Source organism: Populus alba, chromosome 1, assembly GCF_005239225.2.
Source record: "Populus alba chromosome 1, ASM523922v2, whole genome shotgun sequence".
NCBI lineage: Eukaryota > Viridiplantae > Streptophyta > Magnoliopsida > Malpighiales > Salicaceae > Populus > Populus alba.
The window spans coordinates 52035000-52060180 of NC_133284.1; the positions used below are offsets into that span (position 1 = coordinate 52035000).

The 25181-nt window shown below is 34.4% G+C and overlaps 3 protein-coding genes across 4 annotated transcripts; 2 read left to right on the plus strand and 1 right to left on the minus strand.

Moving 5' to 3' along the window:
* Positions 1–1874: 1874 nt before the first annotated feature.
* LOC118048982 (kinesin-like protein KIN-14E) lies at positions 1875–12367 on the plus strand. Of its 2 annotated transcripts, none has more exons than XM_035058832.2 (24): positions 1875–2310; positions 2431–2679; positions 3084–3156; positions 3444–3575; positions 3654–3892; positions 4149–4476; positions 5184–5283; positions 5370–5551; positions 5689–5804; positions 6008–6110; positions 6798–6950; positions 7086–7232; positions 7327–7527; positions 8082–8246; positions 8328–8432; positions 8581–8718; positions 8803–8997; positions 9128–9254; positions 9918–10120; positions 10257–10439; positions 10755–10850; positions 10958–11155; positions 11384–11655; positions 11837–12367. In XM_035058832.2, the coding sequence occupies exons 2-24, from the start codon at positions 2522–2524 to the stop codon at positions 12027–12029; spliced, it is 3807 nt and encodes a 1268-aa protein (XP_034914723.1). In that variant the 5' UTR covers positions 1875–2310; positions 2431–2521; the 3' UTR covers positions 12030–12367. The 2 variants fall into 2 exon arrangements, with proteins under 2 accessions (XP_034914723.1, XP_034914724.1); XM_035058833.2 differs by having other exon boundaries at positions 2440–2679.
* Positions 12368–15115: 2748 nt separating this feature from the next.
* LOC118048990 (2-oxoglutarate-dependent dioxygenase DAO) lies at positions 15116–16798 on the plus strand. Its single transcript, XM_035058840.2, has 3 exons — positions 15116–15512; positions 15957–16272; positions 16364–16798. Exons 1-3 carry the CDS (start codon positions 15181–15183, stop codon positions 16607–16609), a joined length of 894 nt encoding a protein of 297 aa, XP_034914731.1. The 5' UTR covers positions 15116–15180; the 3' UTR covers positions 16610–16798.
* A 3126-nt stretch (positions 16799–19924) lies between these two features.
* On the minus strand, positions 19925–23450 carry LOC118048984 (probable L-type lectin-domain containing receptor kinase S.5). The gene is made up of 2 exons (XM_035058834.2): positions 22001–23450; positions 19925–21047 (listed from the first exon to the last, which is right to left on the minus strand). The coding sequence occupies exons 1-2, from the start codon at positions 23229–23231 to the stop codon at positions 20230–20232; spliced, it is 2049 nt and encodes a 682-aa protein (XP_034914725.1). The 5' UTR covers positions 23232–23450; the 3' UTR covers positions 19925–20229.
* Between the last annotated feature and the right edge of the window lie 1731 nt (positions 23451–25181).

A 25181-nucleotide genomic window follows, 5' to 3' on the forward strand; every position in this document is an offset into this window, starting at 1 on the left:
ATATTTTCAAATAAAAAAATACTTTAGCAATGATTAATATCTAATATTTTATTTGGTATTGTGATAATTTTTATGATTTAAAAACAATATTTTTTAGTTATGGTTTAAAAAATCAAGTTTTAAAAAATATATCTAGTTTAAAATAATTGTAAGATGATTTTTACAAGAAAAAAAATAAAAAACACATTAATTTAGATTATAAAAAAATTAAAGTTTAAAACGGGGTTATATGTGAAAACCTATAAAAAAACACACAAGTTATTTAGCTAATTAAATTTTTTTTTTCTCATTGATTAGGTATAAAAGCAAAAATCCATTACAATATCAAACAACTTCTTAATCTATTATTTTTATATAAAAAACATGATTATCATATATTGATATTAAAATAAAATAAAATTTAAATTGTTTTGATATATTGATATTAAAATTAAATTTTAAAAATAAAAAATATTATTTTAATATATTTTCAAATAAAAAATATTTTAGCAATGTTAATGTCTAGTATTTGTTTGGTATTGTAATAATTTTTATGATTTAAAAATAATATTTTTAGTTTTGGTTTAAAAAATTAAGTTTCAAAAAAATATCTAGTTAAAATCATTATAAGATGATTTTTACACGTAAAATAAATAAAAAATATATTATTTTAGATTTTATAAAATTAAAATTTAAAGCACAATTATGTGCAAAGATATGTAAAAAAATCACGAGTTATTTCTTTTCTTTATGATTAGCATGAAAGCAAAAATTATTACAATACTAAACAACCTCTTAATTTATTATTTTTTTATATAAAAAAACATGAATTTTATTTTTTGAGTATATGTTAAGTTTATCGTATATCTTTCTTTCAGGATTCTTAAGCTAAACTAATGGAATTAGCTACTTCATTTGCACATGAAAATCTTCCATTTGTTTACCTTAGAATATTTTAGAAATAAAAAATAATATATACAAATTGCGTTCCTAATTCAATGATAAAATCGACTATATTAAAGATTATTATGCTGTTTCAATAACAAGTATTTTTTTTAATCAAAATAAAACATTTTTTTTAAAAAGGGAATATATTAAAAAATATATAATTATAATATTAATGATTAGTATGATAACACAACGTTAATATAACTGCAATTCATTAGTAATTAAATATAATTATTTTATTATACAAAACCAAGTTAACCGTTAACTTCTTCATCAATTCATTAGAAGCTCAAAAGTTGAGCTTCTAATCAAATATTTGTTGGTGCAAAAAACTATATTACCTTTTGAAATGAAATAAAAATAATGTTTTTATCTTTATTAAATAGAACATTCAATCAATATCGTGTTTTTTTTTTAATAATTTTTCATTAAAAAAAGTTAATTTATATTTTTAAAATTTGTTCTACAATATCACTCCAATTTTATTTCTAGAATTATTAAATTAGTTAGATCACTTGAAGATCAAACTAACTTGTTTTTAGTGTTAAATATTAAAAAAAATTATGGAAAATTATGGAGTTGACTCGTTAAGTTAACTTGTGATTTATTTAATTTGAGTAGAGTATAATTTATTTATTTATTTTTTTAAAAAATATTATTTTAATTTTCTTGCTGGACCAAGTAAATTTTATAGCCTGTTTGCCATTGCGGCCAAACCGGCTTTTCGAAAAAATTCAAATTTTTTTTTTTTGCCCAAAAATGATTTTTAAAAAATGAAAAAACATTATTTTTTCGGCACGAAAAGCTATTGAAAAGCAACCGACACCCTCTTAGTTAACACGCTGGATTCAAGATTGTTTTTTTTAGTAAATTCAAAAAAATTAAAGTCTTATTAGATGGCGTTGTAAATTTGAATTTTTGGAAGAGGCTAATTTATGTACTCCGCCATGAAACAGAAGAAAAAGGAAAAAAAAGTGTAGAAGTAGAAGCAGCAACTCTGTATTGACATTGCCGTCCCTTCCTCTCCTCTTTTCTCCTTCCCCCGCCTCTTCTCTCCCATTTATATCATTCTCGTGACCATTACCCTCCACTCTCTCTCTCTCTCTCTCTCTCTCTCTCTCTTCACACTTTTATCTATCAGTGCCATCAATACACCATCGCCATCACCATTTCAGATCTCTTAATCTCTCAAAGTTTCCTCCTTTCTTGATTGTCAGCTTCAAAAGGAAAGAAACTTTTTCTTGGTTCCCATTTTTCGTGTGCATTTCCTGATTGATAAATTTCAGTTCCTTTTCACTTCTTGTCACTTTTTGCCATTTTCCCATCTGGGTTTTGTTTCTGTTGCTGTTTTAGATAGATTGTATTGTGGATCTGCATTGATAGGTGTGTGTTTCTTGATTGAATTTTGAATCTTGTTGACTTCTTGGATTGTTATTTTGGATGCCCTTTTAGCTAAAGATAATGTTTTGATCTTTAAAGTGTTTGTCTTTTGCATTTATTAAGGAAATATAGCCGGGGAAGCTACATGGAGAAACTGGTTTATTCGTGGAACGGATTAATAGTCATGTGACGTGGGGTTATTTGTGTTTGAGAAATGAAACATGATGTGCATTCATTAATGGCTCAAAGTATAAGATCAAGAAGGACTTCTTTTAACTCCACTAATGGAAATGAAGAGACTCCTATGCACCCTTCTGCTTCTTTCTCAAATGGGGATGGATATGATAGCGATGGCTCCAATTTCGATACGCCGTAAGTCTACCATGCCATTCTTAGCTTCTTGTTTGATACTTTCATTGTTGGTTTTTTATTATTTGTTTACTGTTGAGATACGATGAAACTCGGATTGAAAATAACTTTAGACTTAACCATTCGATGTAATTTTTTGATCTTGTATCTCTAGATTTTATTCAAAAGTTTTTACCATGATAAAATGGAAAGGACTTGGTAAACATTTCCTCCCAGGTGTTTTGTTTTTGACTTGTTTTGGCTGCCCAATTTTTTAGAACACATAATTCGCTCTTCATAGTCTCTATATTGCTTGTAAAAACTGACTAGATAGCTTTAGAACTTCCAGGAAGTAATTTTTATGTTTTCTTTTGCAAGACTCTATCTAACCTCTAACTCCGAGTGGTATTTATTGTTGTTTCTCACAGTACACCAGCAACCCTTTCCATGGCTATTCCGGCAGAACTTGCTGGTGCTATACCATTGATTGATAAATTTCAGGTGATAAACAAATAAGTCATTTTGCTGTCAAAGTAATACGTGGAAGAACATCTGCTTCTCATTTATGTTTTACTTGCTCCAATATTATGAGTTGAATCCAAATTAGACTTGCGATTGTTATTTTAGGACAATATTCTTTTTTGCAATTTTATGTGGATCTGGTTTATGATAATTGAATGTTGCAAGAGGATACACACAGCTGATCCCAACTAGTTTGTAAACGAGTCTTGGTTATTGTAGTCATTTCCATTTTTGTGAAACTTCTACTTAAGTTTTGTTCCATGCAGGTTGAGGGATTCTTAAAATTGATGCAGAAACAGATTCAATCCACTGGGAAACGTGGGTTCTTTTCTAAAAAATCTGTAGGTCCTCAAGTTCGGGAAAAATTCACATTCGAGGATATGCTGTGTTTCCAAAAGGTAAAAGTATGCTGTGTGTCATTGCAGTGTATTCTCATTTATGAACTCATGAAGAGCTAAGTTAGTGCTTTTTTGCAGGATCCTATACCAACTTCGTTGCTTAAAATTAATAGTGACTTAGTAAGCCGTGCCACCAAACTGTTCCAAATAATTTTGAAGTACATGGGAGTTGATTCATCTGATCGAGGAGCACCAGCAAGCTTAGATGAACGAATTGAGCTAGTTGGAAAATTGTTCAAGCACACACTGAAGCGTGCAGAACTTCGAGATGAAATTTTTGCTCAGATTTCAAAGCAAACAAGGAATAACCCTGACAGGCATGCATAGCTTTTTTATTTAACTTTCTATTCATTTTTTTTTTCCCAGCATCTTGTAAGTTGTGAAATTAAAACCCATTCCAACTGGCCTTTCATTAATTGAGCTGATGCCCAATGGGCAAATCTTTCTCATACATATAAACAGTGATGCTCAGTTTACATGTTTGATTTTATTTGGGCCTATGATTGTTTCCCCTCAAAATACTTTTTTTTCCTTATTTGATGCTATCTAGGTTTGTTGATTCTCATAATGCAGGCAATATTTGATTAAAGCATGGGAGCTAATGTACTTGTGTGCTTCTTCTATGCCTCCTAGCAAGGAAATTGGTGGATATTTATCTGAGTATGTCCATAATGTAGCATATGGTGCAAGTACTGATTCTGAGGTCCAAATCCTTGCATTAAATACACTAAATGCTTTGAAGCGTTCTGTCAAAGCTGGTCCGAGGCATACAATACCAGGGCGTGAGGAAATTGAAGCTCTTCTAACTGGTCGAAAGCTTACAACAATAGTGTTTTTTCTGGACGAAACTTTTGAAGAAATCACGTATGACATGGCAACGACAGTGTCCGATGCTGTTGAGGTATTTTAAAGAGTCATCAACTCTGTCTTCTATGGTTCTTTCTAGGTAGGCACAGATATACAAAAGCAAAAAGCTCAATCTCAACTGGGAAAAAAATAGAAATTATAGCAGTACCTGCTATTTTTATTCTAATTTTCTCAGAGATGTATGAAAACAGAGAAAGATGTACTTATTATATATGGTGGAAGGAGAATTGATCTTATGATGGCCACCTATTCTGATAACCTTTTTGGAAGAGAGCTGATCTTATGACGGTCCTCAAGTTCTCTCTGTACTTTGTCTTTGAAATGCTTGTTGAATATAATTTCCTGATCAGAGAGCTGAGAACACCCACAAGTATATTTTAAAACCATATCCATGATTATGAAAGGTCTAGTGGTCCTGTGAGCTTGATGTTTGGTTCTAGTTGGATTGAATATGGTTAAACAAAGAATAGAAAACTCTAGGCTTCTCACAAACTGGGAGGTTCAGCCAGTTAATCCAGTGTTTTGTCTTTCTTTCTCAAAACAAAAAGCATAACATATGCTGTTAAGGGTTTATCGATGGCAAGTTCTTATTTATTTGCTAAAATCTTGCTACGATTATCGTTGCCCTGATTGACATTGCGGGCTATGGTGACAGCTAAGCTTATCCTGTTAAAAATGATTTATTTTGTGTTTAGTGATTCGAAACATTATTTACATTAATGTAATTCATACTTGTTTCAGGAACTTTCTGGGTTAATCAAGCTGTCAGCATTTTCTAGCTTCAGTCTTTTTGAATACTGTAAAGTTGTTTCTGGTTCAAAGTCATCTGATCCTGGGAATGGTATGCATCCCTTTCCTTTCTTGATTGTTTTCCTAGACAAAGCTCATTTGAAATTGCCATCTAATCTGCAACCTGTTGTCATGCAGAGGAGTACATTGGGTTAGATGATAACAAATATATTGGAGATTTGTTAGCAGAATTCAAGGCAGCCAAGGATCGAAGCAAGGGAGAAATTTTGCACTGCAAGCTGATATTTAAGAAAAAGCTATTTCGGGAGTCAGATGAAGCTGTAACAGATCCAATGTTTGTGCAATTATCATATGTTCAGGTGCGTAAACTCTTCCTATACATTATTGAATAGCCTCAACTTTGACTTGAAAGTTTGGAGTGATTGTCATGCTATCTCTAAAGTTTAGCATGGATTTTAGCTTCTTGCTTTACTGATGCATGATTATCTTGTTACAGTTGCAACATGACTATATATTGGGCAATTATCCTGTTGGTAGGGAGGATGCTGCGCAGTTGTCTGCATTGCAAATATTGGTTGACATTGGATTTTTCGGTAGTCAAGAATCATCAATGTAAGTAGTTTCTTGCTTCCCTTTTTTCTTTGTCTAATTTAAGTTAAATTCTAGCATTTTAACTTCCTAATACACAATGGTTTGTTGGCCTTTCATTTTGGAGTCATAGTGACTTGACCTAAAGCCTTACAGTGATCAGATTTTGATCTCGAGTTACTCTTTATTCATATGAGTTTTGACATGCTGAAGCTGACATTTCACAGTGATTGGACCTCTCTCCTTGAGCGATTTCTACCCAGACAAATTGCAATTACACGAGGAAAGAGGGAATGGGAGTTGGATATTCTTTCTCGTTACCACTCCATGGTAAGAACTAGCATCTGAAACTTCTGTCTTCGTAACTTTCAAGAAAGTATTTTTTTTTAAATGGTACTTTTCTTTAAATTCTGTTATTTCAAGTCAATGTTTACAACCTGCTTTTATGACTTGCAGTTCAGGATTGCTTAGAACAATTTGCTTCCTGGATCTTTGTATATTTTTCCTTATCTTTTTCTTGAACAGAACATTTTTTTCTTAGTTTGTCTGCCAGACAAATATTTTCATTTCTACATCATTTGCCGGTTTGTTTTCTAATTTCAGTTTAATCTTCTTAAATCATGTGGTTAATGGTTTATTTTCTTCTTCCACTTTTGTGTCCATTTAAGTCATATTTGTCAAAGAGGTGGTAGGCAGATGTGGATACAAGTGCGTTTTCAATTAAGTTCAACAAAAACTTATGGGTTCAAGTTCATAGTGACTTTGATTACTCTGTTTATCACTTTTAGTCAGAATTGAATAGATCCAAGGTGGTATCTTCAACAAGGAATCAAAGTAGTGTCATGTTCTACAAAAGTGATGACTATTGCACTCAATATATCCTACTACTTGTTTCACTTATCCATTGCCTCTCATCTTTGTTAAGTCTACTCTTTAAAAAGTTGGCATTTTACCTGTCAGAGGCTATTCTTTATTCTATAGAGAATCTCCTTTTGATATTGTCCTGTTTCCATGTAGGAAAATCTGACAAAGGATGATGCAAGACAGCAATTTCTACGCATACTAAGGTCGCTTCCCTATGGAAATTCAGTTTTCTTCAGTGTTCGCAAGATTGATGATCCTATTGGACTTTTGCCTGGTCGGATTATTTTGGGCATCAACAAGCGAGGGGTGAGTCTTGAATTAATATCACAACCTTGTACTGTAATAAATTCTTAATTGTCTGCTCTCTACATGGTGAAATTCTTTTCACATTCTAGATCATGCATCTGCTGGATCTTAGTTTGTTTGTTCATTGGTCCACAGGTGCACTTCTTCCGTCCAGTTCCAAAGGAATATTTACATTCAGCAGAATTAAGAGACATAATGCAGTTTGGTAGTAGCAATACTGCAGTTTTCTTCAAGATGAGAGTTGCAGGTGTTCTGCACATATTCCAGTTTGAGACCAAGCAGGTTAATATATTTGTCACTTCCCTGTTGGTTCTCCACGGTTGGATCTTGACCTTCTCAACTGTATTTGTCTAAGTAACCAAACTTCATTTATCAGGGAGAAGAAATTTGTGTTGCTCTTCAAACACATATAAATGATGTCATGATGCGTCGTTATTCTAAAGCTCGGACTGTTGCTGGCGGCTCAGTGAATGGAGATGTTCTTAACAATTCTAACCCTACCAGTGTAGAAGTGCACGGAAAACATTTAAACGAATTGTCAAAAACAATTGAAGAATCTCAGAAGAAATCTGAACAAGTAAGCTTTAAAATAAAACTTTAAATTCTATGATCAGTTATGGGATACAGTGGTGGTGAAACTAAAGAACATTTTGAATGTCTTAGACATGTAGGGAACAAGTCGTAGATATTGTCAGAAAAACTGTAATCTGAAACTTGGATGCATTATGAAGTCATTTTGGACACAGCCCAAACATGAAAATCAAGTCTAATTTTGGTAATAATTATCAATGTTAAAGATATTATGAAGAGAAGTAAGTGTAGACAAGGGATGTAAGCAGTACGAAATTGTTAATATCTGAAATATCTTTGTATTTATTGTTGTGTCCCTGTCCTTTTGTTAGGATTTGATTTTTCTGTGTCCATCTTGTCTTGTTCTTGGTCCTGCATCATGGTAACTTTGTGTCAACTTACATGTTTAATTTTGGGGCCTAAGATGTCAACAACTGCTTCATTATATAATGGATTTGAGACTCCTTTTCAGAGAACAAAAACCTTATTTTATATTTCCTTTATGCATGCGATTGTCTTTGAAATTGCACTTAGGATTAATGGGTGAATATGCTTTTCTAGTTATTGGAAGAATTGCATGAGAAGCAAAATCAAGAAGTGAAATTGCAAGAGCAATTGGAGGGCTTGAAAGATTCCTTGAGATCAGCGAAGCAAAACTTGGCAGAAGTAGAGTGTGATCGTGATAGACTTAAGTCACTGTGTGCTGAAAAGGATGCAGCCTTTCAAGTTAGTATTATTAACTCTGATGCACGAGTTCTTTCTTTAGTCACCTGGTCTATTTTGCTAATTTGATGTTTTGTGTTTTAGGTTGTGTTGTCAGAAAAGAGGAGCATGGAAACCAGGTTGGCCAGCCTCAGTAATCTCACACTAGATAAAAATGCCAAAAATGATTTAGTTGGAGCTAATAACCAGGTAGAATTCTGAAAATATAACTATTATGCTTTGGGTTTGAGTTTAATTTGTTACTGATTTTTCTGGTCTGGACTCAATTCTCATTAATACAATAGAATCATATTGCTTGCTTTATGATGAAGTGATCATTTTGGACTGGATAACACAGGTGTTGCATAAGCTCCAGGATGAATTGAAACTGCGGAATGAGGAACTACGTGCAGCAGAAGAAAGGATGCAAAGATTGGGTAATGACAAAATTTTACTTGAACAGAAGATCTCTAGATTTGCAAGGAAAGTGGAAGAGGTAGTGATGCATTCTTGAATTTTAACCATCTATTGGTGATTTGTCACTGCAAAATGGTTAATGTCACTGTTGGTTATAATGCAGATGGAAGTTGTTGAGAAAAACCTTGAGCAGGAACGCCAATCCTTAAAGCTTCGAGTGATTGAACTTGAACGGAAGCTGGAAGTGGTCACACGAGATTTGGCCACTTCCAAATCAACTCTTGCAATTGTGAATGCAGATTTAGCTTCATTGCAGAGGAATTTGAAGGAATTGGAGGATTTGAGGGAAATGAAAGAGGTATATGCTCTTTTGCATTAGTTTCTTTATTTCTGGTGTATACTTGTACGTTATGCAAATACTTTATGAATTGGTTAAATTTTCTTGCATATTTGTTGAACTAAATCCATAAGTTGGAACGTGCTTCCAGGACATTGACAGAAAGAATGAGCAGACTGCTGCCATTTTGAAGATGCAAGCATCTCAACTTGCTGAGCTAGAAGTGCTTTATAAGGAAGAACAAGTTTTGCGGAAACGTTATTTTAATACCATTGAAGGTTGGATAGCCTTGAATATAGTATCCTAATGCCACCACAACATATTCAAAAATTGCATCACGAACATGTTGCTCCCAATTTAAAAGCTCTTCATGACGCAGTCCTAGGATTTTTTGAGAATGTAGCAACTGATTAGGAGAACTTCAGGATGGTAAAGTAAATAGCTAATAACTGTGGCATTTTATGTTGTCATGAACACTGTCAAATAGGATTAAAATTATAATTATTTGACTCTTAGGAATACTGTGACATCAGATTAGGTCATGCAGCCTTTATTAACAAAGATTTTGATGGGTTAAGATGTCAAAACTTGCTAAGGTATCCAGGGTAAGATGTAACTTACTGATATGAGAGTTTTTGCTAGGGATGGTTGTAAAGGGAAAACAAGAAGAGAGAGATTGATGGTCTACTAGTCATTAAAACTTTGAGGAAAGAAGTGAAAGGCTAGAAAGAAAATGAAAAAAATACAGTAAAGAGATTCATGGGAGGGGCAGTAGCCACAAATTTTTATCCAAAGCTGCATTACTTCAAAAACCAACTGCACAGGCCTCTGCGTCATTAATTTTTTTTCTAACATTATTACAATTTCCTTTTCCCGCATGAAAACTATATGTCCTGATACCATAAAAAGCTAATGAAGCCATTTCCTTTGATGCATTTCAGATATGAAAGGCAAGATCAGGGTTTTCTGTCGGTTAAGGCCTCTAAGTGAGAAAGAGATTTCTGAAAAGGATAGAGGCCTGCTTACAAGCACAGATGAATTTACAGTTGAACATCCATGGAAAGACGATAAAGCAAAACAGCATATATATGATCGAGTGTTTGATGGAAATGCTACCCAGGAAGATGTGTTTGAGGATACACGAGTGAGTTTGAATGTTATTTCATTTATCAGTATACTGCTTCAATTTTTAATCCGGAGGGAACCTCAACCTTGTAACTAGTTTGTAATTCTTCAACAAACTCTTAATCAATTCTTTCTTTCTGGCAATTGTGATGCAGTATTTAGTTCAGTCTGCTGTGGATGGTTACAATGTTTGCATATTTGCCTACGGCCAAACTGGTTCTGGGAAGACATTTACTGTTTATGGCTCTGAAGGCAATCCTGGACTGACACCACGTGCCACTTCAGAACTTTTTAAAATTTTAAGACGTGATAGCAACAAATTCTCGTTTTCATTAAAGGTATTTTGGTTTTTACATCAATTTTTGGGTTCTGACAACGATGATGGCTTCTCCATATTCTAAATGGTGGCACTAAATTTTTAGCTAGATTATTTACTTCATTCATTTAAGGATATAAGAAACTTTTATAATCAGCATGAGTTCCTCGCTGGCTTGTCTATGTTGACTGTAGAGTCTGTCTATGCATGCACGGATGCCTCTGCATTTCAATCATTGCGTGTGCAATATGTTTCTGTTATCTTTTTAGGCATTTAAATCAATTTGAATTGCACTCAATTTTATGAAAAAAATTATCCTATTTTTAAAATGATGCAGGCATATATGGTGGAGTTGTATCAAGATACGCTTGTGGACCTTCTATTACCAAAAAATATGAAGCGCCTAAAATTGGATATTAAAAAAGATTCAAAGGTGATTGCTATTTCCCAAAACTGGTATCTAATATTTGTTATTTCAAATCTTGCCTTGTTCGATTGTCAGTATTGGATCTCATGTATCATGTATTATATGATATACAGGGTATGGTTTCTGTTGAAAATGTGACAGTTGTATCCATTACTACATTTGAAGAATTGAAAAACATTATTCAGAGAGGATCTGATCGGCGGCATACATCTGGGACTCAAATGAATGAAGAAAGTTCAAGGTCTCATTTGATTCTTTCAATTGTTATTGAAAGTACCAACCTTCAAACTCAGTCTGTAGCAAGGGGAAAGGTATTCATCTAGTTATCCTTGATTGAATTATCTGATGCTTCTATGCACTGAAATGATTGCTGTCAGAAACATAATGTGCATGTGCATTTACTTGTCTTATGTTCTTTCTTGTGAGATTTGAAGATATAAGCTCAGTCATAGCTGCAAGCATGAAGTGCGAGCCTCTCTAGTTTATATTTTGGAGTTGAAGCTGCTAATTCATGCGTGACATCTTGATATCATGTGCAGTTAAGTTTTGTGGACCTTGCCGGTTCAGAAAGAATAAAGAAGTCAGGCTCTTCAGGTAGTCAACTTAAGGAAGCTCAAAGCATCAACAAGTCACTTTCAGCCCTCGGGGATGTCATTAGCGCGTTATCTTCTGGTGGTCAACACATACCTTATAGGAACCACAAGTTAACAATGTTAATGAGTGATTCCCTGGGTGGTAATGCGAAGACACTTATGTTCGTGAATGTATCTCCGGCCGAATCTAATGTAGACGAGTCTTACAATTCTCTAATGTATGTCTCTGTCTTCATAACATTCTTAACATATCTATACTGTTGGTGTCTTATAGATTAGCATTGGTTAGTTTTAAGATGATAGAATTAAGTTAAGGCTAGAAGTTATCTCATCAAATCTCTTTCAGTTTCATGTATTTGTTTTTGCCTTTCTTTGTATCTCAACATCTTGCCATTTCAGGTATGCGTCAAGAGTTCGATCAATTGTTAATGATCCAAGCAAAAATGTATCGTCAAAAGAGGTTGCTCGGCTGAAAAAACTGGTTGCGCATTGGAAAGAACAGGCGGGTAAGAGAGGGGATGATGATGATCTTGAAGATATTCAAGAACAAAGACCAGTGAGAGACAAGACAGATGGTCGTCATTCGATGTAGAGTATCTTGTTCGTTGAGGTGAAATTTCACCTCTGAGTCCGTTGGTTATCAAGATTTTTTCGTTGGCTTTCTGGTAACTTTAACCACACGGATGACTGGGGATTAACTAACTAGATTATGGATGGGTTCTGACGATCTCTAACTAATACAATACTGAGGCTGAAGAGGTTGTAATTGGCTTAAAGGATTTGATTTGTATAGTCTGAATTGTTTGTATATAATAATACTTTGCTCCTTTTATGCTGATTATACTTGTAGTTGGTAGTTTAGCTCATTAGTCCAAATGTCTTCTTCTGTTCAGACTCGTTAATGCTTAAACTCTGCTTCGATGTGGTACAGTTGAACTCTTCCAGCTTTAAGATGTCTTAAAAGATCCTTGCGTCATCTAATTGCAACAGTTGTTAGTTGTTACTTCATGATGATGATGTTGACGGAAACAACACAATAGAAGACATCAAATTGGCCGAATGAGTTTGTCACATATAAGCTAGGAAACCTAAAAATAAAGGGAAAAAAAATTTAAAATTAAATGAATTAGAAAATAAAATAAAATTATTAGTCTTGAATGTTTAATCTCCTAAACTAAGTAGAAAAAAAAAATACTATAAATACAAATATTTTTCTAAATTAAATAGAAAATAATAATGACTAGGAAAAAATAATCTTTTTGTATATACAAGTTGATTTTGATTTTTTTATGTTTTTTTTTTAAGTTGATTTTTACAACTTTTTTTTAAATTGATTTTTTTCCCGGTTTTTATGGAGAATTCTTGTTGTCTTGTTTCTCATTTACTAGCAAAAATACATGTATATATACAATATCTATGAATCTATTTTAGGCCAGTTCCATAATTATACGGAAATAAAAACCTTTCATAGTATTGTAATTTCAATAACTATCATAGTACTTTGTTTGGTCACTGAGAGCTTCATTTTAATCTTATAGATTTATGCAACATCCTTCATTTTGGAATAGGTTTTTCTCACTAATTTACAAATATTCTTTGTTGTGATTAGACATATGTAAGGACCACAAACCTCCAGCATCATAGAGTTCTATAGCCGCGACATAATCATGGAGTTTTCTTCATCCTAGAGTGTGAACTTTAGTTCTTTTAGACTAGGAGGATTGTCCATCAAATGGTTGATCTTTCCCTTTTCTTTCACAAAGTTTTCATTATTTATGACCGCTTCAAATAGTTTTTTTTCATTAAGCTGATAGGATAATTGTAAATTCTGAAGTTCTCTTGATGTTTACTTGATTTGAGTTTCTTTATGGTGTTTTCAGACATGATTAAGAATTGAACAAATTTACTAGGTTAGACAATAAGAAATGGTAGGGTAGTGTAGGAAAGAAAATAGTTTTTTTTTCAAAAGCTTTGAACCTGGCTCTGATAGTATATGGAGAATTCTTATCTTCTTATTTCTCATTTACTGCAGTAGAAATACATGTATATATACAACATCTATAAGTCTATTTAAGAATAGTTCTATAATTGCTATTAACTACACATAAATAAACATTAGTAATAGATTCTATTTTTATAGAAAAAAATATTTGACTTTCTGTTTTTACATCCTATAAATCAAGTCCAATCAATCTTAATACTAGAATCTTCAACAATTTCTTCTTTCAACATTTGATTTATTAGAAATTGTTCTTTGTGCTTTATTTTTTTTCTCTTTCTTTTCTAAGAGGTTATCCCAATCCTATGCCCAAGATCATGGGGTTAACGAGTTAACTCGGGTTGACTGAAATGTTTTTTCTTTGCTTTTTTTTTTTTAGTTTCTCTTTTTAATATTGAATTGTTTGATAATTGAGCTTCATTTTTTTTTTGTCAATATTTTTATTATCATTGTATTTTTGTTTTCGTATTATTAAGATTATTAAAGTTTGTTAGACTCAGTCAAGTTAATGACTTGAGTCTTGGATTTTTTTTGTTGTTGCTTTTTTTAGGATTGCTTGTGCGCTATAACATCTTTTTTTTCCATGTCAGAACAAAATTTAGATTGGCTTATGGTGTAGTGTGAGCCTCTTATCTGGTTCATCATGTCTTTGAAGCGGGTTCTCAAAATTAACTATGGATCGGAGATCACTCTTCTCACAATCACCAGGGTTCCTCACCTTTGTCAAAAATCAGTTTAAATTTGCAATTTATCTTTATATATCATCTATTACCAACTCATGAACACCTTTTTTAAATTTTGCAATATGTCCTTCCATGTCTTCTATCACCAGTTTTTGAATGTCTTTTTTACAAGGAAAAATCTCCTCATCCCCTCATGCATAATCACATCCTATACTACCACATCTTCTAACCATGATTATTCCAACATACAACAAGCAAATAACCACTGGAATTGTTGTGCTCTGATATTCACTAATACAAATAAAAATAACATACTAGAAAATAACAAACTAGATAAACGGAATTGAAGCCGAATGAAGTTGTCATATAAAACTCTAATTCATATTTTTATTACTATATAAATAACTCTAATTTATATGTGATCTGGATGTCTAAATCCAAACCACAAAATAATAATGAACAAGAGAAATACCCCCCCTCCCCCCGACCTGTGTAAATGATTCATTTGGGCATGTTTTTGAGCAATTTGATGAACCGAGACAGAGGTTATGGTCTTGTTCATTGCATTTCTCTTTCTTGGATAATCCGAATTGATCGCATGATTTTGATGCCCATCCATGAGAAGCACACCTAATCCGTGTTGATCGCATGGCTTTGATGCCCATTCAAAACTTAAATGAGAAGCACACCTTTCTTACTGTCATTGAGTGCTATGAATTCCATTATATTTCCATCTTTTTGCACCGTCATTTTTGTTGGTTTTTATGCAGACCGATAAGATTAATTTCCAACTAAAGTTTTTGAAGACAATACTTTCCTGCTCTAGCCTGCTAAGGCAAGCATAAAGATGTCAATGTTTTGTTTTATATGAACATTTTACATTGCCTTCTCATACTTGTCGGGAACAAAATGTGAAGTCTGTCCACATGATGTCTCCCTAAGCAAAGCAAATCCTTAATTTTATATAAGCGTCAATGCCGTGTTCTAACACAGCTTGCTAAAGAGTGGAAGGCCTTTATATATATACATATATATCAAGAATAGACTTACCACAAACAAAGATGGGAGAGAGTGGTGTCCCAACAATAGATCTGCAGGAGTTTCCAGGACAGTATGAGAAACTGAGAAGAGCATGTGAAGAGTGGGGCTGTTTCAGGCTCGTGAATCACAATATCTCTTTGGCCCTCATGGCAGATATGAAGAGGGTTGTAAGATCATTGTTAGACCTGCCCTTCGATGTGAAAAAACGCAACTTAGATGTCATATCTGGGAGTGGCTACATGGCACCAAGCCAAGTCAACCCTCTTTATGAGGCTTTGGGACTGTATGATATGGGGTCTTCACAGGCTGTGGACACTTTCTGCTCCCAATTGGATGCCTCTCCTTACCAAAGGTAATTTTTCCCTTCATTTCTCTTGAATTTGTACCACTCTTCACTTCATTTTCATTAAGTTTCTTAAAGTTGAAAACAATTGGCTGTTGGAAGGTAAAAAGAGAACTATCATCATTATTACTGGAGAAGGCATTCTGAAAATCACTCTTATGATAGAAAATCCTTAGAATCAGTAGATTGAACCCTTATGATGGAGTGAGATGTGCCACATCACTTTGGATGCTAGTATTGACAAGACAGCTCCGCTTCCTTTTTGGGTTATCTTGTAGCCTCTCTGAAGGGGGGCCAATTGCTCTTATCTTGAACTAAAATGGTTAGAAATCTTTTCAAACTTCTGGCTACAAGGAGTTTCAGCAGCAAATTCTTACTGCAATGAACTTGGTTTCTTTGATGTCATTTCTACACATTGATATTCTATTTTTTATTTGCAATTGTTGTTGCCAGAGAGGTTATAGAGATGTATGCCAAGGCAATTCATGGGGCGGCCAAGGATGTAGCTCGAAAGTTGGCTGAAAGTTTAGGGTTAAGTGGTGATTTTTTTGAGTCATGGGTTTGCCAGTTCAGGATCAACAAGTACAACTTCACCCCTGAAACTATAGGCTCCTCTGGAGTCCAAATACATACAGATTCTGGGTTCCTGACTATCCTTCAAGATGATGAAAATGTTGGAGGGCTTGAAGTGATGAACCCGTCTGGTGTGTATGTAGCTGTTGATCCGGTGCCAGGCACCGTCCTGATCAATCTTGGAGACATTGCTAAGGTAATGACAGAGTTCCTGTATCTGTTTACCTTTTCATAAGTAGTAAATCGGCTTCTTAGCTCTGAAGCTGCTGCTTGTTGATGTCACAAAGGCATGGAGCAATGGGAGGTTGCGTAACGTGCAGCATCGAGTGCAATGCAAGGAAGCTACAATTCGGATTTCAATTGCTTCATTCCTGCTGGCTTCCAGTGAGGAAGTGGAAGCGCCGCCGGAACTTGTGGACTCTGAACACCCCCGTCTCTATGTCCCTTTCACTTATGAAGATTACAGAAAGCTGAGACTTACCACAAAATTGCAGGCTGGTGAAGCCCTTGAACTTAAACGTATCAAGTCCTAAAAAATAAAGGAGCAAGCAATTTGCAGCCTGAAGAACTGCTGCACTTGCCAGTAACAAAAAATAAATTATCATTCTAGCTTTACCTTTCTAGTTTGGTAAAGAAGGGATCTCTTAGATTTTGACATTACCTGAACTGAATGTCATGATTTCAAGCAAATTAAGCAATAAAAGTATGTTCGATTCTCCATAGATTTGCAAGCTTTTATGTTCCTGTGCTCGAACAGAAAAGAGAGGATTTTATCTCAAGAATTTTATAAACAAGAAAGTATTGTTCAACATCATACAATGTACTTGTTAGCTCTCAACATGGAAGTGTTCTGAAAATTGCAGCCTAAGCAACATGAGCTGGGTTTCTCCATAGATTTGCAAGCTTTTATGTTCCTGTGCTCGAACAGAAAAGATAGGATTTCATCTCAAGAATTTTATAAACAAGAAAGTAATGTTCAACATCATACAATGTTCTTGTTAGCTCTCAACATGGAAGTGCTCTGAAAATTGTAGCCTAAGCAACATGTGCTGGTTTCTCTCTGTCTGAACAACCAAACTTCTGAAGAAGAATTGGTTTAGAAAACTTAGAACACATTTACTGCATTGATCTTCAGATTAAGGAAATGAGGAAGAGGTTTTGGAGAAGCATTTGCAAGTTAATCTTAAGAAGACACTATATTATTTATCGGTTCTTCTATTACGCGGGTTGATGAAATTTTTTTAGAACATTTCAAAAAATCTAGGTATTGTTAAATATTTTTTCAAGAAAAAAAATAATTATGTAGGGATTTACCTTGTGTGACCTAATCTATTTTACAAATTCAAAGACAATCTAAACAGTTAGAAAAAAAAAAAAAAAGAAAATTAAGGCTAACATTAAAAAAAAAAACATATTAAAATAAAAATATATTGGATTGATCTGGATCAACCTAGATCAATATGTAAAATTTATGATTTAGATTATGAGATCATAATAACCTCATAGAAAATAAATAAATAAAATATATTAAAACCTAACTCTCAATTAACCTAATATTGAATAATAAAATTGAAAAAAAAATCATTACACAAAGAATAAAAAACCTGAGTCAACCCAGGTTAACTTGTTGAACTTGGATCATGAAACTAGAATAACCCAATAGAAAGCAAATCAAAATAAATTATGAAGCTTAATTTCCTATTAATTCAATGTTGAAAGATGAAATTTAAAATAAATAATTAAAAAAAACAAAAACGACCTGGATCAACCCACGTAACCTTTGACTCTAGCTAGAAATGGAAATAATTTCATAGAAAACCAATCAAAATATAAAACTTAATCTCAATTAATCCATGCATTAAAGATGAAATTAAAAAGAAAAACCCAATCACAAAAGGTATCTCAAAAAAAATAAGTCAACTGGGTTAATTTGCAAAAGGAAAACATTGATTTTGTTAATTAATTAATAAGATCAACATTAATTAATTAATAAAAGCAACATTAATAGCACCACATTCTACTTGATCTTTGATATGGACACAATTGTTGAAAGGAAAAGGTTGAAAAAAAAAAACCTGCTAGTTACAAATAGTAAAAAAAAGTAACTTCAAAAAGAATAGCTTTGAACATAATACTTCAAGTGCAACTATCACGGCAAAAATGTGCACGCAAAAATTTGGCTAATTATGTGAATTAATCGGCTGCTTTGACTGATAATCGTTAATACCTCGGAAATTTGTGGGGTTGTTGCGAAATAATCAACAGCAAATCGGCGAGTATTATCCGTGAAGGGAGTAGTTAATCGGGAGGGATGTCAAATAATCGGAAATTGCTCGGCAGCATGTGAAAACTTGGTATTTGACCGTGAAATAACCGTAAAACAATCGGGTCTGGGATTTTAACCGGAGATCTTTAGATAAAATCGGCAATTCAATGGGAGAGAAAAGAATCGGCGATGAATTGACAATTAATATATTTAATTAATAGCCAAGCACCCAGAAAATCGCCAATTAATCGGGAGCGAAAGATCAGCTAAGAATTCATATTCACCCTAGTAACCCATTAAACACATAACTTCGGTTATGAATTTTATTGGGTTAAATTATTTATTTTATTTTATTATATAATAAAAAATATAAATATTAATTCATAATTAATTTAATATTAAATAAAAAAATAAAATAAAAACCAAACAGCCAATAAAAAAAAATTCATGGACCATTATAAAATAGATTAGACGCATGAGCTTGAGGCAGGAGGCCTCCACATCTTGCTCTTTTTTGTTTTGTTTTTTTTTTTTTTTTTAAAAAATAGAGTCATGAAAGATAATATTGCCAGCGTCATGCGTTAGCCAAGTGAGCCACAAAATAAGAACATTATTAAATGCTTAGAAAATTATATGAATATGAATCAATATCCACGCTCATCCTATGTTATTATATTTATAATTGTGTTTGACTTCACTTTAAAAACATATAAAACTGAATACAAAATCTTGAATGAAAGACAAGTTAACATGAATTTGAAAATAATAACTGACAACTAAGGACAAAGATCATGTTCATCTATGAATTTGATTGAGTTCTGGTTTTATTGCTTTTCATTCTACCATCCTTATTCATGGCAGTGATCTTGTTGTAAGAAACTATCAGTTCCTAGAATACTGGAACTGATGCAAATAGTCTGCATTGCCTTCTGGCTTTCTTTCTACTTCCCTGCATGCTTTCACTGCAGATTACTTGTTCTTTTTGCCTCTTTCAATCTGATTTACTTGTTCTTTTTTTTTTTTTTTTTTTTGTCATTGTTATGGAAGGGGAGAGCGAGTAATTATGGGGAAAAAAACAATTTAATTTTGTGGATAATATTGGATTTGCCCCTTTCCTCTCTTTGTTTCGATTAACCAACAGGGATCCAAAGTCATTGAATCTCACGGTTCAATGTTTGAACAGTCAAAATCTGACCCTTCAAAGTCAAAGCATCCAAATCAGAACACAAAGTCATTGAAGATCACATGACGGAAAAGAAAATTAAGCCAAAGCATCCAAACCAGAACACAAAATCAAAGCAATCAAGTGTCCAACACTCAGGGTCAGCCTGGATTATTTGGTAGGTAAATCTTCGTCAATCTCTGATTTTTTTCAAAAATGCAATCAATAAATTCATAATGATTTATTAAAAAAATCACATTAATTTTCTTTTCCATATGTGATCTTCGAGGGTCAATTTTCTTTTCCGTATGTGATCTTCGAGGGTCAGACTTGAATTAGTACAACTTGAATGTTCAAACATTGAATTGTGAGGTTCAATCAATTTGGATCTCTGTTGGTTGGTTGAAACAAAGAGAGGAAAAGGGCAAATCCAGTGTTGCTTGATTATCCACAAAATATTGGTGGAAATAAGAAAGAAAACTCTTACAATTCTGTGGATTAATTTTTTTTTTTTTTTTTACACAATTACTCGGTCTCCCCTTCCAACAATGACAAAAAAAAAGGGGGTCAATCAAATTGACAGAGGCAAAAATTAAGAACAAGTAATTTGCAGTATTGAAAACTTAGACGCTTCCCTTTTGTTGACAAGAAATGTGAAGAGAGAAGAGGAGGAGGAGGAAATAAAAGAAAGGCAAGGATGATTTAGAAATGGAACTTTGCAGCTTCTAGACAGGACTCACAGGAGAGTCCGTGTATCCTTCACTTTCCCTGCTGATGTATTGAGGGGTCCAACCAGATGTAAGGGGAGTTGTCCCAGCTGAGCTAGCGTCGACGTCGATGCTGCCGTCGTATGCTGGCCACACGAATGCCGGCTTGAAAGGAGGGACGCGCGGCGCTGGCACCGACCCGGATACTATTTGAAAGATGACCTGAGTTTTAGGCCTTTCGTTTGCGATCGGATGGGAGCAAGCTAGTCCGAGCAGCAGCAGCCTCTGTGCTTCCTCAGCAACATAGTCATTGTTCAGCCTTTCGTCCACAGCTTCTAGTATACGCCCTTCGCGGTGTAGTGACCAGACCCAGTCCACCAAGAACTGGAACCCTCCAATCTTGGTCCATGGACGCTGACCGCAGACCACCTCTAGAACTACTGCACCGAAGCCATAGACATCGGACTCGGGGGTGGCCTTGCCGGTGTGAAAGCATTCTGGTGCGATGTAGCCCAAGGTTCCAGGCACTCCCTCGAGCTCAGCGTAGGATGTCTTCTCATTCTCCAATGCCCGAGCCAGACCGAAGTCACCTAATCGAGCATTGAACTCGGAATCCAACATGATATTACTTGCCTTGAGGTCGCGATGCACCACTGTCTGATCATATTCCTTATGGAGGTAGTGCAGAGCTGATGCTACACCGGATATGATCTTGTACCTTAAGTTCCACCCCAAGATGGTGTTCTCCTCATCTTCATGGAATAGGTGATTGTCCAAACTCCCATTTGGCATGTAGTCATACACTAGAAGCAACATCCCATTCTTGTGGCACCAGCCTAGTTAATGAATTTCAAGATTATTATCAGAATTAAACCATTTTAATGAAGATCCACATTGTACTGAAGTATGAACATGGATTGAGCAGTGAGACTGTTGCATTGAAGATTTAGAGCCAGATTGGCTATGCAACCCATGAAAGTGACACGCACACTACGATGTACTCGGTCATGGACGTGGTGTAGTGGGTGGTTGGTCCTTTCAAATTTCCAAATTCCAGTTATGGAGCTCTACATTTTAGACTCTTTGAAAGCAAAATCTTTGGATTCTTTTTTTACACTCTTACTCCAAAAAAGGATCCCAAATCATGTTCACACGGGCATTTCTTAAGATTTTAGCAAAATGATTAAATTAGATATAGCTGTTGACAGCCTTTTCTTTTCAGAAGTGTGATCCACTTGAAAAAATGAACGTGAAAAGAATATAAAAAGAAAAGAAAAGAAACCAATAATTAAAAGTTACAGATGATCAAAACAAAAGCAGAAAAGGTAAATTACGAGAATGATCTGCCAACAACCATCACGAGTCTCTACCGAGTTTCATCAAAAGATTTCCCAACAGCCCTATTGCTACACTTCTGTGATGAAATCGACAATCGTAGGCATACCTAACATACAGAATGTTTAAAAAAGGGTTGTTCGAAATTTGAACAGTTCCAAACCAGGCACATGCCAAGTTGCAAGACAACATTTTGGACCAGCATGTTCTAAGATTCCTTCTTGGAACTTGGCTACAGTGAAAACCTTGTAATTCGCAAACCCTTTTTGTTATTCTCAATATCAAGCTATATTTTCGAAGCAATTGAGTGTTTTCACTTTCAAGATATAAAAAAATGTTTACCAGGACAAAGAAAATGATACGATCTAGACTTTGTATGGACATGTGGTAAAACGTAAAAGGAGAAACAAAGAGAGGTAGATATTGAGATATAGCAAGAGAGAAGAAAACTTACCGAGTAACCGGACTAGATGTTTATGGCGGAGACGGTTAATGACAGTAAGCTCAGACAGGAAATCATCCTGACCCTTGATGTTGTCTCTAGAGAACTTTTTGACAGCAACTTGGATGTTTTCTTTTGGCAGCACACCTTTGTAGACCACACCAAATCCACCTTGACCAAGCTTATGCTTCTCATCGAAATTGTTGGTTGCCTTCTTCAGATCCTTGAACGGGAACTCCCTCGGCATTCCGGGCAAGCTCTGAAGGGCACGTAACAGCGTAGGGTCCGATGCTGCCCTCTTCTTGTGGAGATAGTAGACCAAACTTCCTACCCCTATAAGCAGGAATGAGAATAGAGCCACCCCAATTCCTACACAGATCTTTATCAGCTTCTTGTTATCTCTACCATTACCATTTGCAACCGGATCAGATAGCATCTCTACTGTCAGGTTCCACTTGAGGACACAATTGAGTTGGAAATTGCTTCCTGTGGATGCAGCAAAACCGAAGTAAGATTTCTGTCTGACATGTTCCTTGAGGTTAAGTTCTGCGGCGAGAGCCGGCGTGGCAGGCTTGGCTTTTCCTTCCTCGACCATATACACTTCCATTCTTTTACTGTTCCCGTAATAATGAACCCAAACCATATGATTCCTGCCTCCCACAGGGGCAATTTCAATGCCCAGGTTGACAAGGGGAACGGTTTTCCGAGAAATGACGCTGTGGATGTCGAGGCCCATGTGGTTATCATCAGGATCAAATTCCTGCTTAACAGTATCAAGCTCAATGGCAACTATGCCATTGGAGGTATTGTTGTCAGTAGTCGAGTTGGTCAGACCAAGATACTGCCCGTTACTATTCTCCGGGAGCTCAAGGTCCGGAGCTATGAGAAAGGCAAACCCTTCTCCAGGTATGGAGTTGTTTAGCCGGAAGATGTTAATAAGAAAAGAACTATTGAAAGAAGCCACCCTTGCGCCGCCAACCCCATCATCTTCCCAGAGGGCAAAGGACTTATTGAGCATTACCCTGCCGGACCTGTTCGCAAGAGTGAAGTTGCCATTGATAGAATCAGGAGTAATCTGAAGGGCACTGTTGCTGATTGTGGCGGGTTCTTCTACTTCAAAGATGCCATAGTAAGTTTCGTTAAAAGGACCATATTCTTGGTGGAAAGGTTGCAAGTCTTGAGCTTGAGAGAAGGCGAAAATCAGGAAAGAAATAATGATAACAATGCTTGCTTGAAGATCCATGAAAATGGCTTGGCTGCCGCTGCTTCTTTATTGCTTGCTCCAGCTCAAGAAAACAAAATCTGGAGACCAACTGTAATTTTAAAGAAAATTTTCAAATAGATTGTATAGCATCTAGACAGGAACTTTCCCATGAGGTTCAATAATTCAATAAAAAAAAATTAATTAAAGCAAGATTACTCCAACGCGTTAATTTAGAACTTGTATTCCTATACCTTTTGAATCAGCTATGCATGGACTTTGTCGCTTTCTGTCTTTATTTATTTATTTGTTTCTTTCTTTAGCATGATGATTATCATAATCATGTAATCTTTTTTGTACATTAAGATTAAGTCCATTTTTCTTTTTATTTTCTATCTATATATACCAAGATCATAAAATTAATTTATACAAGTTTTTTTTTTTTTTTTTTTACAAATCTAAAATTAAATATCATTTGCTATGAATTGCTTATTTCCCTTATATATTTTCTATGAATTGCTTATTTCCCTCTCATTTGCTTTAATTAATCAGGGACCGTGACAAAAATCCAATTGATGCCTCTCAATATATACCTCACTAGATGATTTCATTTTCATGATGTGTTCTTACTTAGATTACATGAGCACATGGATGTGTTGTTCATTGGATCCCTCAAACCCTCTACTTAATTAATGAAGAAAACTCTCAAAATGTGAAAATACAAGGTGTTTTATAGTAATTTTCAAAGAACAAGCCACAACTAACCCACATGCTAATTGTGGACATGCAAAGAATTTATGGCTCTACCATCTTTGTTTCTTCTTTCTCATGACTAATCAAGCACTATCTAAACATTTCTTTAATTGTTATAATTCTCTTGGAGATTTAAAAATAGTGGGTCAATTATTTTGAGGAGTGAGTTGTATGTTAAAAGCAAAGCATGATTGCCTCACCTTATGAAATAATTTGCAAAACACTTGACAATTCTCGGCATCACCAACAAAATGAGTCATAAGTGGTAGTTTGATGGTAGAATTGCAAGCTCTTAAACTTGGAAGAAGACTGATTTGAAAAGGCATCAAAAGTTGAGGGATCATTCTTAAATTGGTATCTTAAACTTTTTGTAATGATGCTGATTTTGACCAAGTTGTATAGAAGCTCCCCTTGATATAAAACTAAGCAACTCTCCTCTATCTTACATCACAACATGATGAGAAAAATTATATTGAAAACAAAAGTCGCCAGCCTAGTCTCAATTTGCCCTCTTCTTTTGGTGCCAAAGCAACTTGATTCCCTCTGTGGCATTTCTCTTTACAGATAATGAGCTGCTTTACAAAGGGAACCGAGCAAATGCATAGCACTTGAGTCATGTGTGGACACACAATAAACTGTAGTCAATATACAAATGTTATTTTATTTTATTTTAGATTTGAAATTGGAAATATAGTATGGAAAACAAAACAACTCATCACATCACTCAAGTCTCCAAAAGCATATAGGGAATTTATGTATGGAAGCGTTCTTTGCAGCAGTTGATATATGAACGGAGATGAGCCTTGTATTGTCTAAAATGGAATATAGGGTTAATGTCAAACAATTTGTGTTTTCTCCCCTTGGACTTGGTAATTGTATTAGTTTTTATATTCCACAATTCTAAACATGTTTTGAAAATTGAAGTGATGCTTAATCACGCCCTGCATTCAAAAGTAGTACATATTACGGTGTTTGGCATAACTTCCTCGGTACTTCTTTAGTTAATGTTTTTTTATAATTTTAATGTACTAATCCAAGACTTTAATCCAAGTTTTTATTTCAAACTAGACTCTAGATTCCATGTTAATAGGTTAGCTCACCAAATTCTAGTCATAGAAAATTTCTGTTTTCATACAGTATTTGGTGTGAATTTGTTTGGCAGTATAATTATAATTTTTTTTCAAATAATTTTGTATTAATATATATATCGATAATATTATTTTATTTTTAAAAAAATTA

What these genes read in the sequence shown, in the direction of transcription:
- LOC118048984 (XM_035058834.2), bottom strand. Translation starts at nt 23,231, where the DNA reads ATGGATCTTCAAGCAAGCATTGTTATCATTATTTCTTTCCTGATTTTC. An exon ending in ACATCTAGTCCGGTTACTCG is followed by an intron (nt 21,048 to 22,000) that starts GTAAGTTTTCTT and finishes TTCATTAACTAG; the next exon opens with GCTGGTGCCACAAGAATGGG.
- LOC118048982 (XM_035058832.2), top strand. Translation starts at nt 2,522, where the DNA reads ATGAAACATGATGTGCATTCATTAATGGCTCAAAGTATAAGATCAAGA. An exon ending in GTCATCTGATCCTGGGAATG is followed by an intron (nt 5,284 to 5,369) that starts GTATGCATCCCT and finishes GTTGTCATGCAG; the next exon opens with AGGAGTACATTGGGTTAGAT. An exon ending in TTGCAAGGAAAGTGGAAGAG is followed by an intron (nt 8,719 to 8,802) that starts GTAGTGATGCAT and finishes GTTATAATGCAG; the next exon opens with ATGGAAGTTGTTGAGAAAAA.
- LOC118048990 (XM_035058840.2), top strand. Translation starts at nt 15,181, where the DNA reads ATGGGAGAGAGTGGTGTCCCAACAATAGATCTGCAGGAGTTTCCAGGA. An exon ending in GATGCCTCTCCTTACCAAAG is followed by an intron (nt 15,513 to 15,956) that starts GTAATTTTTCCC and finishes TGTTGTTGCCAG; the next exon opens with AGAGGTTATAGAGATGTATG. An exon ending in ATCTTGGAGACATTGCTAAG is followed by an intron (nt 16,273 to 16,363) that starts GTAATGACAGAG and finishes GATGTCACAAAG; the next exon opens with GCATGGAGCAATGGGAGGTT.